General features: G+C 43.1%; 1 protein-coding gene and 4 non-coding genes across 5 annotated transcripts; all 5 read right to left on the reverse strand.

Moving 5' to 3' along the window:
- Positions 1-810: 810 nt before the first annotated feature.
- dkc1 (dyskeratosis congenita 1, dyskerin) lies at positions 811-16,215 on the reverse strand. Its single transcript, XM_085996522.1, has 16 exons — positions 16,125-16,215; positions 14,647-14,699; positions 13,891-13,977; positions 12,336-12,427; positions 11,947-12,131; positions 11,456-11,520; positions 10,370-10,496; positions 8,533-8,663; positions 8,116-8,259; positions 7,339-7,459; positions 5,895-6,013; positions 5,195-5,298; positions 3,975-4,026; positions 3,160-3,303; positions 2,721-2,843; positions 811-2,236 (listed from the first exon to the last, which is right to left on the reverse strand). The coding sequence occupies exons 1-16, from the start codon at positions 16,138-16,140 to the stop codon at positions 2,177-2,179; spliced, it is 1,623 nt and encodes a 540-aa protein (XP_085852648.1). The 5' UTR covers positions 16,141-16,215; the 3' UTR covers positions 811-2,176.
- LOC147125053 (small nucleolar RNA SNORD83) lies at positions 5,771-5,847 on the reverse strand. The gene has a single exon (XR_015080216.1). It is a non-coding gene; the product is annotated as a small nucleolar RNA SNORD83 (small nucleolar RNA).
- Positions 8,328-8,462, reverse strand: LOC147125054 (small nucleolar RNA SNORA36 family). Its single transcript, XR_015080237.1, has one exon. It is a non-coding gene; the product is annotated as a small nucleolar RNA SNORA36 family (small nucleolar RNA).
- LOC147125055 (small nucleolar RNA SNORD83) lies at positions 9,202-9,277 on the reverse strand. The gene has a single exon (XR_015080215.1). It is a non-coding gene; the product is annotated as a small nucleolar RNA SNORD83 (small nucleolar RNA).
- On the reverse strand, positions 10,801-11,040 carry LOC147125056 (small nucleolar RNA SNORD17). Its single transcript, XR_015080243.1, has one exon. It is a non-coding gene; the product is annotated as a small nucleolar RNA SNORD17 (small nucleolar RNA).
- Positions 16,216-18,473: the final 2,258 nt, after the last annotated feature.

The raw sequence follows: 18,473 nt of genomic DNA on the forward strand, positions 1-18,473 counted from the left end.
TTTTAGGTGCTAAATATTTAACAACTGCAATAGTAAAACATACAATGCCAAGTTATGGAATTTTCTTGTCCAAATGGAAATGCTAGTTATTTGAATAAAGGCATTTACCTACTCAAGTGAATTGCTGGAGTAAATTATATAGATTTCTAATGAGTACAGCAACTTATGCTCCTGGAATACTCAAATTGCAGGATCACTCCACAATCTTGACTCATGAATTAGCTCTGCCTCCAAGCAGCTGTGGAGACCAGACTGTTAACAAGTACAACAGGCCTACGAGATGGCTTATACTGAACAGTAATGTTGCCATCTGGCTCATCACCGCTCAGATGCAATTTCAGGGAGTGTTAAACTTTTGACTGGAGACAGTTGGTATTTTTTTATTTTTTTTTAATAAATTGTTTACATCAAGCCCAGTATCTGATGCAGTACTCAGCTACATACCCATCTCAGTCTGCCTTGTGGCCAGAACCAAGACTTGGTTCAGGGGTTGCAGCGAGAGAGTAATGCATAATGTAGAGCCTCTAACTAGTGGCACACTGGCTATGGAATTAAGGTTTATAGTGGAAAAGCAGATGGGAATACTTTAAACCCATTAGAAATCTTTCCAAATGTATTTATAAAATATGAAGACAGATTTAGTGACATTAAGAGCACCTGAGTTGCTGACATTTCAGAATCAGCCCACACATCTATTTGCATGGAATTCGCTGCTGTGAACCAGACTTTTGTCGAAAAATGTAGACTACTCACATGTTGAAAGTATACCCCATTATATTATAAAAAATGAAATATATCCCAAAACTTGACTGAATGTAGCCAATACGCAGAACCAGTGGTCAATTTATTTGCTAATTATATATTCTGTATCCATATTCTTCTGCACCAGACAACAATTTGGGCAAACTTTTTTTTAAATATACATACAAACAGCAAAGTAGAAAGAAGCCATTTATTTAAAAAATGACTTAAGTCTGTTACAACAGTCAGACATGCCTGTACAGTTAAATATGCACTTGGCTCAGAAACTGGTTGAAGCCAAACCACAGCACATCTGGAAAGGCAAGTTTATTGGATTTAAAAAAAAAAAAAAACTATTTTCTCTTTGTACAATGTTCATTACTATTATGGTAACCTAGATCACCAATATAAAAATAGTTAAAATACTCATTTTGGAAATAACCTCCAAATTCATCCCATTATAGGGAATTCTTGCCAAGATGGATGGAAACAAAGTCTTCACTGTTCAGACTCTTCTGGTTAAATGTCTAACTCTGTTTTGTGAGGCTAAGTAGGAGGTAGCATCCCGTCACATTCTTCAATGAAAAGTCAGACCTCTTAACCAAATGACAACAAATTAGCACAAAACAGCCAGGAAAGCAACACAGCTTTCTGTATACCTGATTAACTGTGGTTTCAATCCAGGCCAATTTTGGCATTCAACCCACATGGACAGATTTTGCCAATAATTCTTCACCCAAATATAAAACTTTTACAACTGAAAGCAGTCACAGATCAGTTACAGCCAACCTTCCCTCTAAGCTGTGCACCCCAGGACCAGCTTTTATAATGTGAAATTTCACACATGCGCAAAACTTTGAATTGGCCACGCACCCAAATTTAAAATTAGGGGCAACATTGCTAACAGTCCTAGACTCCCTGACACCAGATTCAATGTAGAAGTGCTGCACTATTTCAATTCCCACTACCGCCATCAATATTGAAAAAGTGTCCCTTGTACAAAGGAATTGGCATTACTCAAAATACTCCCATCAATGAGGCAATGCTAGCTATTCTTTATACGATGAAGTACCGACAGCTGCTGAAAGCATATGCTAGTCCTCACCTGCTCCTGAATATTCTTTCCACATCAGAGCAATGCACCATTCCTACAGCATTAGCTATGAACATGAGTGCATCAGTTCATGAACATCCCTTGACTTCTATCCTTACAACAGGATAGTGAACTGAATTTGGAAGCAAGAACCTCGTTACAAGATTGCACATATCAACAAGTGTGAAGGCCATTCGAACACAGAACAACTTTAATGTCTCCGATTAGGGTTGAAATTACGAAGGCAGTGCATTTTCATCAGACTCTGTCCTGCAGACAAAATTTCTCCCTCCGTCAGTCACCGAAGGTTTGTGAAAAATCGAATAGTTCTGAGCTGCTTCATTACTCGCCAGCTGCAGCTTTTTCCTTTTTCTTTTTCTTCTTTTTAGAGCTTTCCGTGTCCTATGGATGATTAATGCCATTAGCAAACAAAATGGCTGCAACAATCATTTACACTATTGAGCAACTTAACTGCTACGGTGCAGATACCTAGTCACCTCCATCTTCTATTCCAAATGATCACAAGGACACTAGAAGTTAGCAGCAAGGAGTCACTGGAAGCATTTGCCAATTGCAAAGTCTTTTGTGCGACCCAGCCACAATTTACAGGGAAGACAGCTCGATACCACTATATGTATACTGAACAAAGATAGAACCATTTCAGAATACAACTCCCTGAGAGCAGCAAATGGCCACCTTCTCCCAAGACAAACCTATTTGTGACACAAAAGTACACACCTGGGTCCTCTATAGTGTGGCATCCCAACTGCTGCAGTTTTTCTCCATAAGGAATAATAGAACATTACCAGAGACGAAGATAAACCCTCTCCAGTTGTTTTACAATAAGCTGAACAAACCCCAGAGAATAGCTACTAACAGCACTTACCCCAGTCCCAGGTTCTCCCATTTCCATCTTTTTTTTCTTTTTCTTCTTCTCCTTCTTGCTCAGTTCTGGATTGGACTTGGGTGTCACTGGGGTAGATTCCAGACCATCACTTTCACTTTTCACCTGTACAAAGCAAAAGACCAGTAAACATAACTTGGAAGTACACATGAACAATGCCCCAGTTTGGTATCTATTAATTTGACCTTTTACAGAAAACAAAGCCATGCTACTGAAAACAGTAACTTTCTGTAAAAGACATTATACACACTGCACTGAAGAAACAAAAGCATTGCAAAGTACTACAACCTGGTCTGGAAACATTTCTGGTTAAATCAGTCACAACTTCATCCAGAATAATTCACGGAATTAATCCATTCCCATAGTTGAAGGAATCGAATGTGAATTATAATTAATTTGTTACTTCTCTGCTGGCCCTTACCTCTGTATCCTTCAATAACTGTTGCTTCTTCTCTTTCTTCTTTTTCTTTTTGTCTTTCTTGCTCAGCTCTGGCTTGGATTTTGGTGTTGTTGGGGTGGATGGGACTACTGGCTCGTCACTCTCGCTTTCATTCTCCCTTTTTCTCTGCAGAACACACAAACCGATATCAACGAGTGGAACCAGCGCTAACTCACACCAGGATCCATTATAGTGAAGATCCCAACAGATTCAGAATCAGGGCACCAACTACTCACATGCTATTACATACTCAGTCACCCATGGTCTCAAATACACAGGGTAAGATGGCCAATGTCTTCAAAGCAAGACAGATCATCTATCCCAGTGAATTTACAATTTCAGATGCAGTATCATAGGGAAGCTGAGAACAGTGTCCTCCCCCACCTAAAAAGTGAATCACCCCACATCTGTGTGCACCAACTTGCAGATAGAAATCATCCAGCACTAGCAATGGCCTGGTAGAGGCAACATCTTCAGGGGGTGTAAAATGCACAGCTCATGACTCCAGGGTAAAAAAAAAATCCCACAGCATTATATGTTTCTCTCTGGGGCCAATAAGCAATTAGATTCAGCAGTGTCTCCCTAGATTTACATTACATACATCTACACAACTCTTGCACAGGATTCTGATTGAGGAAATTACAGTACTTCAAGAATCAATTTTCTGCAGAACAAACTTTAATGAGTAACAGAATTAATTAACTCCAGTGATTTGCGTATCTCGATTAGCTTGCAACAGTGCCATTAGAAGATTGTCATTCACCACAGCTAATCCCAACCCACACATTAGCACTTACCTTCACGGATTGGATTTGCGCTACATTGCCAGGTCCTGCTACGCTTCCAGGTCTAGAAAGAAAACAATTTGTAAGATTCAGTATGCATTACTGATTTGATTTTTGCACACCTGTTACCTCCTCCAAATGTGTCGCTTTCACACTCGCACCATTAACTTACGAGTTACATGTTAGGTTGCCCGAAGGCAGCCAGAAAAAATACACACCATTACCATCACTAACATGTTAGGAAATGTTGAATCCAACAGAGTCTCACACTGGGTTGGAATGAAGATGCAATTCCAATTCCTCTTGCAGACTGACTCCCTCTAAAGCCACACCAGGCTGGAAAGGGATAACTGTCTGCTATCACACAGCTCAGTGTGACTTTAATCAATTTATCATTGCACAGCAACTTTGCGTCAGCTTTGGCTCAGTTGGTAGCACTCTCGCCCGAGTCAGAAGGCCGTGGGTTCAAGTTCCAATCCAGAGACTTAACCACAAAATATAGGCTGATTCTCCAGTGCAGTAGAGGGAGTGCTCTACTGGATGTGTACTCTTGGAGATGTTAAACCGAAGCCCCGCCTGCCCTCTCAGGTGGACGTAAAAGATCCCGTGGCACTATTCCGAAAAAGAACTGGGGAGTTCGCCCCCGTGTCATGGCCAATATTTATGCCTCAATCAACATCACAAACAAATCATCTTGGCATCACTCTGCTGTTTATGGGAGCTTGCAAATTGGCTGCCGTGCTTCGAACAACAGCAACTACAATTCAAAAGTACACTTTATTGGCTGCAAAGCACTTTGGTCCGGAGGTCATGAAAGGCACTGTATAAATGCAAGTCCCTTCCTTTAACAATTCAGTTTACGCTAGTGAAGGCGCAGTATCATATTGCTGTCACCTAGAAACAGGTGGACATTAGGACTCTACAACATGGTGTGCCTGATAGACTACATAAAAATGACATACTGGTGAGCTGCGACAGACTTGTTTAAAGACAGGATCAAATACACAATATATAGATCACTATACATTAGTGAGTAGAGTGCACCACCCAGTGGCACAACTATAATATAGGTCATTATACAGTAGTGAGACAAGTGCACCATCCAGTGGCACAACCACAATACTATCAATACATACTAACAAATATACAGAATGAATATTTGAACTCTTAAGCCAGAAATGTTGCACTGACTCCCCCAATACAAAGCTCTTCGCTGAAAAACACTTCCTTACGTGTAATCTATGTAGTCCCTCTTCCACGATTCAGGAGTACTTCCGTTTGGTTTACCATGTTTATCTAGCAAACCCTGCTTAATCATAATTTTCTTCTTAGTTGCCTTTAAAATAAAAACAAAGAAGTATTTACAACAAATACTTTACTTCCAACACCAGCTACAATAGAACTTAACCAGAGATTCAAAACTAGCCATTGGCCACTGATCTAAATCTCTAGCATTCTCCCCATTAAACCCAAACCTCAGAAAGGAGGGCATCAGTCTCCATCACTCGTGAATTAAAAATGAATAACGTACTTCCTGAGAATCAGGAACATTTGCATTGCCTCTTCCCTTTTCTGTAATTAAACAGACATGGTCTGCAGTTTTAGCCGATCAGTTAAAATGTGTACAGCTCATCTAGTGTGCATGCAAACGGTGATTCAATAGTTCAAAAAGCAGCAAGTCATTTTTCTGCCTTTTAATGCATCTCTGTCGCTACGTCTGCACAATCAGGTTTTAAGAGTGAATGGTCAGTCAGTTAGCCAATCTCAGTGAGTCAGAAATTCTGCATCTGAACCAAGCCGGCTGTACTAGCCATCAGTCAAGGGTGATAGATAGATGTCATCTTCGCATAATATGTTAAATGTTCACTATTGATCATCATGTGGCAACAGACCGTCTGGTTCCTGTCCACCATGCAAATAATCATGGCTTACCTTTGGTCCCAGACCCCACTTGCGTGGGTATGTGTCCCGCTCCATGATGACCCGCTTAATCTTTGCTACAACACCATGGTCACATGTCGATATCACTGCCGTCGTCATTAATGCAACACCTGCCACCACAAGCAAGACATACAAAATGCAACATAATGAGATTTACAAGCATTCCTTTTAGCAGGTGCAGCATTTAGATCAAACACGGTACTATTTTTGTATCCTTAGCCAGACATACAGGCTCAAAGAACATAAGAAATAGGAGCAGGAGTAGGCCATTTAGCCTGCTCCGCCATTCAATAAGATCATGGCTGATCTTCTACCTCCACTTTCCTACTATCCCCATATCCCTTAATATCCAAAAATCTATCTATCTCTCTTGAATATACTCAACGACTGGATTGCTCTACCCCAGAGGACTGTGGATGCTCAAAGACTCACCACCCTGAGTGAAAAAAAATTCTGCCCATCTCAGTCCTAAATGGCCAACCCCATATTCTGAGACACTGACCTCTGGTTCTAGACTCACCAGCCAGGGGAAACATCCTCCTTGCATCTACCCTGTCAAGCCCTGTAAGAAATTTGTATGTTTCAATGAGATCACCTCTTATTCTTCTAAACTCTAGAGAACATAGGCCTAGTCTACTCAAATCGCTCATCGGACAATCCCCCTCCATCCCGGCAATCAGTCTGGTGAACCTTTGTTGCACTCCCACTATGGCAAGTATATCTTTCCTTAGGGAAGGAGACCAAAACTTTACACAATACTCCAGGTGTGGTCTCACCAAGGCCCTAAACAACTGTAGCAAGACGTCTTTACTCTTACACGGCAATCCCTTTGTAATAAAGGCCAACATACCATTTGCTTTCCTAATTGCTTGCTGTACCTGCATGTTAACTTTGAGTTGTGTGCACAAGGACATCCAGGTCCCTCTGAATACCAACATTTCCCAGTCTCTCTTTAAAAAATACTCTGCTTTTCTATTTTTCCTACCAGTGGATAACTTCACATTTCCCCACATTATATTCCATTTGTCATGTTCTTGCCCACTCACTTAGCCTGTCGACATCCCCTTGAAGCCTCTTTGCATCCTCCTCACAACTTACATCATCAGCAAACCTGGGTATATTACATTTGGTCCCTTCATCCAAATCATGAATATAGAATGTAAATAGCTGGTGCCCAAGCACTGATTCTTGCGGTACCCCACTAGTTACAGTCTGTCAACCAGAAAATGACCTGTTTAGGCCTACTGTTTTCTGCCCGTTAACAAACCCTCAATCCCATGAGTCCTAATTTTGTTGTCCAAAACAAACATTTAAAGGGAATAGCATGCTTAACACTAGATAACTATACCACTGAGCAAAGTTATGTGCTAAATACATTAATTGGACTACACAAAACATATAGCGATTTCCAAATCACAATTTCAGGTTCTATTACCGATGCAGATTGCTTCTCCTTTTGTTGTGATGACAACAATCTCCTGGTGCACCTCAATCCCATCTTCATAACGGAGCAGACCTGGGAGCATGATCTTAGCACCATAGCAGATAGCATTTACCTAACAACAGAACAAATCAGTTAACGAGATAGCCCAGACTAGAGGCAAGAAATTCAGCAAGACTCAGACTTTGAGGCAGCCTCATAGAAGCTTATTGGCCTCTTCGGATGTCTCAAAGAAATGCCAGCACTTAGGATGGATGTACAGAAATGAGGTACACATTAAAAAATAAACAGGTTCAGGTTTCCTAGTACTTCACACCAACTAAAAATAGTTCAAGAGGAATTATTGGCCTATCTCAGCAGAGAACAATGGTACACTAATTTAGGGTCGCCAACAATGTTTCCTTTAAATTTTTTTGTACGTGCGGCCCATTCAAAATACCACATGTGCGGTTTTCCCCATTCAAAAGCTGGTGAGCCGGCTGCGCGGGAGTTGCAATTGTAAGCCAACATGTTCCATTCTGCTATCAGCAGTTTCAGTAAAGCTACATTATTGTGGGCATAAACAGAAACCAGCATTTACTCATTAAAAAAAGAGGAACTACATCAGGCCCATGAGAATTGCAGAGAGAAAATTTGGGTTAACATCTGGATTTAAACCCTTCATCACAAGTGTATGGTTTCAAGTTAGAAGTGTCCAAGCTGTTGTCTTTGCCAACCAGTTATCTACAGTATCTCCAACAGCTTCTGCTTTTGTATTTTTTCTCTACTTACTGCACTGTCCTTCATAACAATCCGTTTGTGGGTTGCCATCAGTTTTTCAAGAGGATAGATGACACGACGCAGATAGTTCTCGTCCTTGTTGTGGTCATATTGCCACTGGGCATCCAACACATCATGCATTGTTACCATGTTATCCTGAAGTTACAAAGCAAAACCTTTAACATTTAAGGTACCAGCACAAACACAAAAAGATTTCCAAATACAACTGTCAGCCAGGAGTCTCCTGGTGGGCATACTCATTACCACCATGTGCAATGACCCCCTTGCTTTTCACTTTTCCAAAGTTTAATTACCAGAACAGGGAGAAAGCAACCTGTACTGTACTCAATACTTTGGGATAAACCAGGGCATAAAAGGTGGCTTCAGTGACTTGTGTACCTCCTCGCCCTAAATTAAGAGGATTCCTACCTTTTCACCATTCACACCAGATCGTACCCTTCTTAGCTCCTGCATCTGACCTCCAACTCCAAGCAACAGGCCAAGATGTACACACAGTGTTCGGATATATGTCCCCGCTTCACAGCTCACCCAAAAGATTCCTGAGCAGGTTCAAATACATTACTGGTTAGACATTGTTGTACACGTTCAGGCAGCTTTAAATCTGGTAATCCAAGTGCAAGGCAAATCGCCACACAAAGAGTCAATTTCACCATATACAGGAAACTCTTATCCGGCACAGACAGGACCGGCGTGGTGCCAGTTGATCAAAAAGTCCGGATTACAGATAGGTATACTTACCAAGGTACGAGAGCCCCGTACACAGGTGCAGGAGCCCCAGTTACACGGCCACAGGTGCAGGAACCCCGGTTACACAGCCACTAATATATAGTAAAATTTACCTGAACCTACTCCTGAATTTTGCCGGTTAAGAGAGATTTCCGGATATTTAGGCGCTGGTTAAAGAGTTTCCTGTAGTACATGAAACAATATATTTACACCATATGCCCCATCAACACCTGGGGGGCAGGGGGAGGAAAAGAAATGGAGGTGCCTGTAATCTGTACCCAGATACTTTTAGTTGATTAAACTCAGCCAGCCATGTCTTAGACATACCCATTAAACAAGCCAGGGTGCGTTAGCCATCAGTCAAGGGTGATAGATATTAGTCATCTTGGCACAGTGTGCTAATGTCATCTATTCAACATCATGTGGCTAGAAAGCAGCTTGGCAAGAGTGAGCTTCTAGGACCGGACAGTTTATTCTGCAAGATTCTCTTACGCTGGATGTTTTTAACCATACAACACCTTTCTGCTGACATAGTTAATTAGCTTCCACTTGTCTGATCTAAAAGATGTATAGTTCCACACTACAGGAAACTTTGGTTTATCCGGAGGTTATATGTCCGGAATACTCGATCTAACGGCAAAAATCAGGAGCCATTTTCTATGTTTTTTTTAGTTCTCGTTGCTCGCTCCCCCCCCCCCCCCAAAGTCAAGCACTGCAAGGTCTGTAGCTATAGCAACAGCTTCAGCTAGATGCTTGCAGCTGCAGCCGACTGTTTTGAAGTTGTTGCTAAGCAACAGGGGTTGTTGATTCACACGGAGCTTCTCAGTTCTGTATGTTTAAACATTAACTCTGGTATGTCCAGCACTTTTGATGTTATGGCACCAGCTCGGTCCCGTCAGTGCCGGATATCAGAAAGTTCCCTGTATTCAGTTGCCACATTGCCCGTAACATCACCCGCCTCAGCTCACCTGCTGCTAAAAACCGCCTCCATGCCTTTGCTACCTCTAGACTTGACTATTCCACTGCTCTCCTGGCTGCCTCCCCTCTTCCACCCTCCATAAACTTGCTCACCCAAAACTCTTGCTACCTGTATCCTAACTCGCACCAAGTCCCATTCACCCATCACCACTGTGCTGACTGACCTATATTGGCTCCTGGTGTAGCAATGCCACGATTTAAAAAATCTCTAATCTCCTCCAGCCCCACAACCCCCTCAGATCTCTGCGCTCCTCTAATTTTGGCCTCTTGTACACCCCCAATTTTAATTGCTTCAGCACTGGCAGCTGTGCCTTCAGCTGCCTAGGCCGCAAGTTCTGGAATTACCTTCCTAAACCTCTCCCATCTCCTTTAAGACGCTCCTTAAAACCTACCTCTTTGACCAAGGTTTTGGTTACCTGCCCTAATAAATCTCATGTGACTCGGTGTTGATAACACTCCTGTAAAGTGCATTGGTATGTTTTACTACGTTAAAGGCGCTATATAAATGCAAGTTGTTATTGGGATTACAGAAAACACTCACCTAACCGTCTCTCTGGATCATACTCAATTAGTTTACTGTTGTAGATGGTCCGGACTCTCAACTGTCTCTTGACAGCAGCAATCAAAGGAGGGCGTTGAAATAAGGCTCCAGTCAGCATCTCCAAGCCCTGAGTAAGGAACACAACTTATGTTCAGTATAGGTAGTGTTGAGCAGGTTGAATAATAAATATAGCTACACTCAGTTAAAACTTTCACTTTATGAATTAGTCATTCAAAGTGGAAATTATTTTTGAAATTTCCACACAGAACTACCAACCACCCCCTAAAATCACAACATACTTGTTGGAATCATCAATTTGACAGATGCAAGGACAAATAAGCTCCAGTGTTTCACACCCACTGTGGAAATTTCTACTAAAAGGTTCCCTATACACAGGCAACAGTAATGATTAATTATAAATATTTATGTACGTGATCAGATAGCATCACTCATCTTTGTTGAGTTGGATCCCGGAAGGGTCCCAACTCTGCCAAACCATCTCACATCCACATACACCCAATCAGGGACCAACAACTTCTCAGCAGAACGCCAATAGGTCATATGGCACAAGACAAATGTAATTCACCCAGAGCCTAAAACAGGACTCTGTGTGCTGTGAAGCAAGTGGTTAGCGTCACTCGGCGAATGGATAAACTTATTCATCATTTCACGTACAGTATCAAGGTATCAACCACTTACAGTAACAGCAAAGTCATTATATATAATTGGGGCAAGCATGACAGAACAAGCTAATCTTACAATAGAGCAGAGTGTATGAAGATCTTTTAACTGCAGAACTTCCGGGTAAGCGTACCGAGGCAACACAAACTTCACGTAATTTAGAAAACTTACTTTAAGTTATTCAACCTGATCATGAAGAATGTTTTGCACCCCCCCCCCCCCCCCCACCAACCACGTTACCTGTCAGTTTGTGCAATTTGAAGAATCAATGAATAGGAAGCCCCTCAGCTCCTACAACTCCCATACGTCATTGATTCTAGAGCCCTGCAGAATCTCTCAAACCATCATGAGATTTCTAACTGGAAATGAACCCTTAATAGGACAAAGTGAAACAGGCTTACTTACCCGGCTAAGCTGAAGTTCACTTTCAATAGCATTGTGCAGCCGAACAATTCCCACGTACTCTTTGCCTACAATTAACAGCAGAAGAGTCGTCAGGATAGGCCACGCCAGTTACTGTATCACAGATTGTGACATTGAGAAGAGTCAAATAATGTCCCTTACAAAATCCCCTCCACATACGCTGCTTGGACACCCCAAACCCACGGAGGGATCACTATCACCCATTAGTTCAAAATACCTACATTGCACCCAAAGCCATTTAAATCCTAGTGAAGCCAAACCCAAGAATGTTACTACACTTCAACTTGGATAGTGGAAAGCAATACAGAGCTGAATCATCAGATTATTTGTTTCAGTTTTCTACATTATAGAAACAAATGGAGGAATGAGTAATCCTCCATATAGTTTAAACTTAATGCAATATAACTTGGGATTTTACTGAATGCAGCAGTAACGTGCTGCAAATAGACAGATTGACAAAGGAAACCACTTACCAGCACTCTGCTGTGATTTGACTAATCGTGTTGCCCGCGCTATACACACAATTAGACACCCTGTTACTTTAGGATCCAGCGTTCCACTGTGACCGGTCTTTTCCACCCGCAGAATCCTGCGTATCCATGCCACCACTTCATGCGAGGATGGGTTTGCTGGCTTATCAAGGTTAATGAATCCGGACCTGCGAAGACACTCCTGATATCAGTATGCCTTTCAATAGCCAATTAACGCATCTAAAATTCTCTTCAGTTGCTGTAGTCTTGATTTCTGGGGAAAATTTAACCTTTTCTGCTCCCTCCCCACTATCAATGTCAGGCACTCCAGGAACAGGCAAGGCAGTTTCAGATGCATACTAGGCCTCAGCTATCTTTCGTTATGAACTTACCTTACATAGTCAGCAATTTCCCTCTTGAGAGGTGAGCAGCCACTTGGAATGGGAGTGTAATGTGCTGTCCGTACATTGAGTTTGTCGAAATTCTGCAATACAAAGATTGGGTTAAAGAAAGAGAAGCACTTGCATTTTTTAGCATCAGTTGTGTCACCAGGCTATGCCAAAGCGCTTCAGGGGCAATAAATCACCATTATTGTGTATGTGAAAACTGCAGCTAATTTGCATACAACAGGGTTCCACAAACAGCAAGGACATAAATCAGGGTTCTCAGCCAGAGGCGGCTTTAAGGGGTCTGCCAAAAATAACCAGATTCTACACATCCCACCCCTCACACACTCGGATTGGTTGGAGGACCTGCTTGGGCCACCAGCCCATCTTCCCATTGGTCTGGAGCTCACATTAATTACCCGGGCAGTGCTCGCTGGTGGAGACAACAGGTAAGTGGTCTGGAGGGAGCAGTTAATAAACCGGGGGGGGGGGGGTTTGCTCCCGGGTTCGCCGCGGGTGGAAAGCACCAAACTCTATGAGCAACAGCAAGTGCAGGGAACTCTCGGAGTGTCTGTAAATGGGTCAGAGACAATGCCACCTCCCCCAAAGCGCAGCCCATTCAGATTCTTACGCATGCGCCGTATCTACAATGTAAAAGATGGCGAGTGGCCTGCGCGGGACCTTGCAGATAACAGCAGGGCCATGCAGCTTCGCAGGGACATTGCCCATAACCGTAAAAGCCAAACACCAAATTCTGGGCCATTACATTTAATTGTACAAGTTCCAAATCCCTCCCTAGCCTCACCTTTCCCTAACTCTCTAATCTCTTCCAGCCCTACAACCCTTTTGAGATAGTTACAGCCCTGCAATTCTGGCCTCCTAAGCATCCCCGATTTTAAATCGCTCCACCATTGGCAACCGTGTCTTCAGCTGCCAGGGCCCTAAGCTCTGGAATTCCCTCCCTAAACCCCTCTGCCTCACTTTCCTCCTTCAAGATGCACCTTAAAACCTACCTCATCTGCCGAGTATCTCCTTATGTGGCTCGGTGTCAAATTTTGTTTGATAACACTCCAGTGAAGCGCCTTGGGACATCTTACTACATTGAAGGCGCTATATAAATACAAGTTGTTGCCACCATTTTGTGTTACATGGGGTCTGTGGAATTTTTATAACACGGGAGGGCGGCATCAAAAGCAAAAAAGGTCAACAGCCCCTGATATAAATGACCAGGTAATGTGTCGGTGGTGTTACTTAAGACTAAGTGTTAGCCAGGACACCAGGAGAACTGCCCTGCTCTTCTTCAATTAGTGACATGGGACATCTGAGCAAGCAGACTTGGTTTAGCTGTCTGAATACCTTGACAAATGGAGTGAACTTGACCCCAATAACCCTCTGTATCAGAAGCGAGACAAGATCACCATTTGCTCAAAGCAGGACTAGATGGTGAATTCTATTTTAATCAACATATCAAGAAAACTGAATATAAATAGATGTAAGCATAATTAGTCGACAATCTGCAACTCGACATTTACATGACAACGGTACTTTTGAACGAGATTACCTTCAGCAACAAGGGCCAATGAGATGTTTCTAATTTTGCTGGCTTTGACTCTGGTTCGATTAGAAAGTCTGTCACCTGCTGAATGCCCTGGAAGTACAATAAAGAACACTGACTTTCAAATACTATTTGCAATTTTACACAATATATAAACACAGTACACTGTCTTCAAAAGAGGACTACAGCCAAAAACCCTGACCCACTCTCAAAGGCCAGCAGCTGTCTCATCAAACCCACAACCCCAGAAAGGTCCTGGTTCTTTGATCAGTGCAAAGGGGACTTGGGATTGCTTCTACAGGCATTTTCACCCATCGAAGCACAAGCCAAATGGATTTTAAGTTATACTGAAGCAAAAAGCAACAGATGACATGATTTCTCATCAATATTAAGTGGATAGGCAACCTTTACAATGGCAAAGATGTTTATGATTGAATATGATAGGCAGATAAACAATTATAGTGCCTCAGATAACCCACTGCCCATACCTTAGAAACTGGAAACTCAGAGTCCCTGCAGCCAGTGTCTGGACTCTTGAGTGGATACCTTTTATGTTGAGAACTATTCTGTGTGACCTTGGGTATTACTCTTGCATGCTGTACAAGTTTAACATTAAAATCTAATTTTGCCATCAGTAGTTTTCAAAAAAAGTTTACAACAAAAACTGGCACGAAACATGCGCTTCTCAAGCAAATTCAGCCAACAGTGTGAATTCGTATGTAGTTCTTACAAGAACAGACCAAAAATGGGTTGAATACATACCCCAATACCTTCCCCAGTTTTCTTCCGAGGCTTTTTTTGTTTCTTAGCAGATGCTGCAAGAGACAAATAAAATTAGTTAGGACAATTTCTCCTCTTACTGAAGATTCACGTTCGTTACTGAATGCACCTCTACTTTTGGGACATTTCCACATAGTAAAAAGGTGCTGTACCAAGTGCATGTCGTTACTGGACTGTAACCCTCAACTATTATCAAGCAATGGTGTGGAGATGCCGGTGTTGGACTGGGGTGGACAAATGTAAGAAATCACACACCAGGTTATAGTCCAACAGCTTTATTTAAAATCACAAGCTTTCGGAGCAAAGCATTGACCCTCAAAGCCATCAGAAACACTCATTAAATTGAAATCCCAGCATTTCTCCAAAGTTTAATATTAATCTCCCTTCCCCTACAATAAAACATAATTTAAAAATACCCTCGTGCACTCTTTCCCAGACAATCTAACCCCAAAGAAAAAAGCTACAATTCATACACATATTTTCTCAGTTTTATTGTAACAGATGGCCACTTAACTAAAGCCAGCCAAATCAAGGCTTTTGGTCAACAGTATACATTTGTCCACTGACCCGAGCTTAAAATTAAACAAATTCTCAATTTCTAATATAAACGTATGTTGATGTAGAAATCTAATGTCTCATAGCTCTTAATACAAACCCTCGAGTTCACGGGAAATGCTGCACGAAACCAGTCGTTACTGGTGGTGATACAGCATGGTAGTATAGTATAGCCTGAAATCGCATGTTGCCAACACTTACACCATACAATCTTGCAAAGACGTGAGTGCAAAACATAATAGCAACCATGCCGTTGTAAGTTAAGTTTGCAGTTTGAAATGCGTTGTGCAATTATGGCGGGGGGAGCGCGATGCGGGGGAGTGACGAAGCAGTAAAATCCAGGCCCGGGGCTCCGGATCCGCTGCCACGCGGTGCCCGCCACGTGCTAGGGATCACCACCAGGCCTCGGACTCGGCGCCCAGGGACCCGCTGCCAACTCACTCCAGCTGCCAGGAGCCCGCTGAGATCCGATCTGGAACAGAGGCTCGGGGAGGGAGGGGGAACAGAGGCTCGGGGAGGGAGGGGGAACAGAGGCTCGGGGAGGGAGGGGGAACAGAGGCTCGGGGAGGGAGGGGGGGGGGAGAAACAGAGGCTCGGGGAGGGGGGGAGGGAGGGAGGGAGGGAGGGAGGGGGGGGGGGAACAGAGGCTCGGGGAGGGAGGGGGGGGAACAGAGACTCGGGGAGGGAGGGGGGAAACAGAACCTACAAATCCCGCGGAGACCCCAGGCCCGTGGTCCGCAATCTCCGGCCTGCGCCGCCCACACTCCTCCCTACAGATTCTCGGGCTGCAAGCGCTGTGTCCACCCACCACCACATTGCCGAGTTACCCACTACACGCCGGCTCCGCCGTCCTCGCACTACTACAAGTCCCAATTGCACTTGGCTCCGCTCTCCTGATCTCTTACCATCACCCTCCGCCATCTTCTCTCTCCTCTCGCCAAATGAACGAGCGCCGCTCCGATCTGCGCAAGTCTATTGCAGCGCCAGATCCCACAATGCACCACCCCACAACTGCCAATCACAACCCGTCGGCAGGGGCGCGCGCTCCTCTCTGCGCATGCCCATTGCGTGTTCACGCGCAGTCTCATGGAGCTGCATATATTATTATTCGCGGAGCTGATTGGGTAACTCCCCCGTCAATCACGCCTGGAGCTTGCACTGCTGCAAAGTGACTGGGGTTTTGATTGACTTTACACACTTTATTGACTTTATTTAGCTGGCTGTCTGACAGGTTGGAGAAACCCCCTCACCCTGGTTGCGAGTCTTCAACTCACACTACTGAGAAATCTGCTGTAGTGTTTCTCTTAGCTAGTTTTGCCAACTCTCGTTGGACGTTTTCCTGGAAGTTTCATCACAGCATCCTCCTGCCTCCAACAGCCCCGGCAAATCAAACAGCCTTTTGTCCATCTCCAATATTTTTATAACGTATAATAAAAATATTCAAAGAAAGTGAAAAAAAACAAATTTTTAATGTTCCTAGGATTTTTTTCTCCAGTGTTGCTCAGAGTTCAGGAGTTATTCTTTAATTCCTGCAAACTCCAGGACAATCCTGCGGGGTTTGGCAACACTACCTTTTACCCAACATACTCTCTCCCCATGGATCACATCTCATTTAGGAAACCCAAAGCACACATTGCTACAGCCAAGGCGTGGAGACCCCAAGTGTACATAGGAATACAACTAGCTAAAACCATGCAACTTACCAGGCTTGTCCAGATAATCTTTGTGCCATTGGGCCGGTTCGCAACTATGTGGGAAAAATTTCAACAGCCCAGTGACAGATCTATCCTTTCAGCAATAACAACAGAAAATGCTGGAAAAACTCAGCAGGTCAGGCAACATCCGTGGAGAGAAATTTGAGTTGACGTTTCGGGTTTGACCCTTCTTCAAAACTGGAAAGAAAATAAAAAGATCGAAGGCAAAGCTGCGATCGAAGAAAAGGAGACAACAAAAGGTATTAGAAGCCAGATGAGATGGTAATGGGCCCGTGGAGACAAAAGGCAGCTGAGATTAGGTGTGAAGTGTAATGGCAGGATAAGGACAGCTGCCAGGTGGGAGAGAGAAACAAAAGGAAAGGAGGGGGGGGGGGGGGGGGAAGGAGGACCCAAAACAAAGGGGTGGCAAAAATTAAAAGGAAAAAAGTAAGAGAGGCCGAGGTTATGATCTGAAATTATTGAACTCGATATTGAGTCCGGAAGGCTGCAAAGTGCCTAATCGGAAGGTGATTTGCTGTTCCTCGAGTTTACGTTGAGCTTCTGTGGAACAATACAAGAGGCCAAGGACGGTGAGGTCCGATCGCAGCTTTGCCTTCGATCTTTTTATTTTCTTTCCAGTTTTGAAGAAGGGTTTCAACCCGAAACGTCAACTCAAATTTCTCTCCACGGATGTTGCCTGACCTGCTGAGTTTTTCCAGCATTCTCTGTTGTTATTTTGGATTTCCAGCATCTGCAGTATTTTGCTATCTCACCATTATCCTATGTGCAGGCACATATACTAAATAGCGGTTGCACCAGTTGGAGGTGAGCAGTTGCTACTTAGCTCTCTGCAACCACTCATGGTTGGCACTGAGCCCTGGCTCTATGAGCATATGTTCTCATACCCAGTTTCCAGGTAATACTTTCATCCTATGTCTTCTCATTAGCTATATGATGGACATCTGCTTTCGCTATGGTAGAAGGACTGACACACAACTTCAGAGTGTGCAACCAACCAAACACAGCTATTGCAAATTAACTAATTATTGCAGATGTTTGCAAATTTGTACACTTAAAAAACTTACATGAAAGGTGATACTTGTATGTTAAAATCTAATCTAAATTCAATTTTTTAGATCTGCTTACAATGGGTCATAACTATGATTTAGTAATTGACAAAAGATACAGTGAAGGCCACAGAGAATTCTCTAATACTTATACTTCTCCCATCTAACAATGGTTTCTTAACATTTAGAACTATGACATGGCTGATTTAGCCCCAAGTCCATTGACTTTTAGAAAAGATACGCAAAATGGAAAAGGGAGGGTAGCGCTGATAATAAACAATGAGATAAAGACAGTGGTGAGAAAGGATCTTAGCCCAGAAAAATCAGAATGTAGAATCAGTATGGGGGGAGCTAAGAAATAACAAAGGGTAGAAAACACTGGTGAGTTTAGTTTACAGGCCCCGAACAGTAGTCATAGTGTTGGACAGAGTATAAATCAGAAAATCAGAAACCAAGGGCAATGCCATAATCATGGAGGATTTTAATCTTCATG

This window comes from Somniosus microcephalus, chromosome 1 (genome assembly GCF_052327205.1).
Source record: "Somniosus microcephalus isolate GS21.2 chromosome 1, FLI_Smic_1.0, whole genome shotgun sequence".
Taxonomy (NCBI): Eukaryota; Metazoa; Chordata; class Chondrichthyes; order Squaliformes; family Somniosidae; genus Somniosus; species Somniosus microcephalus.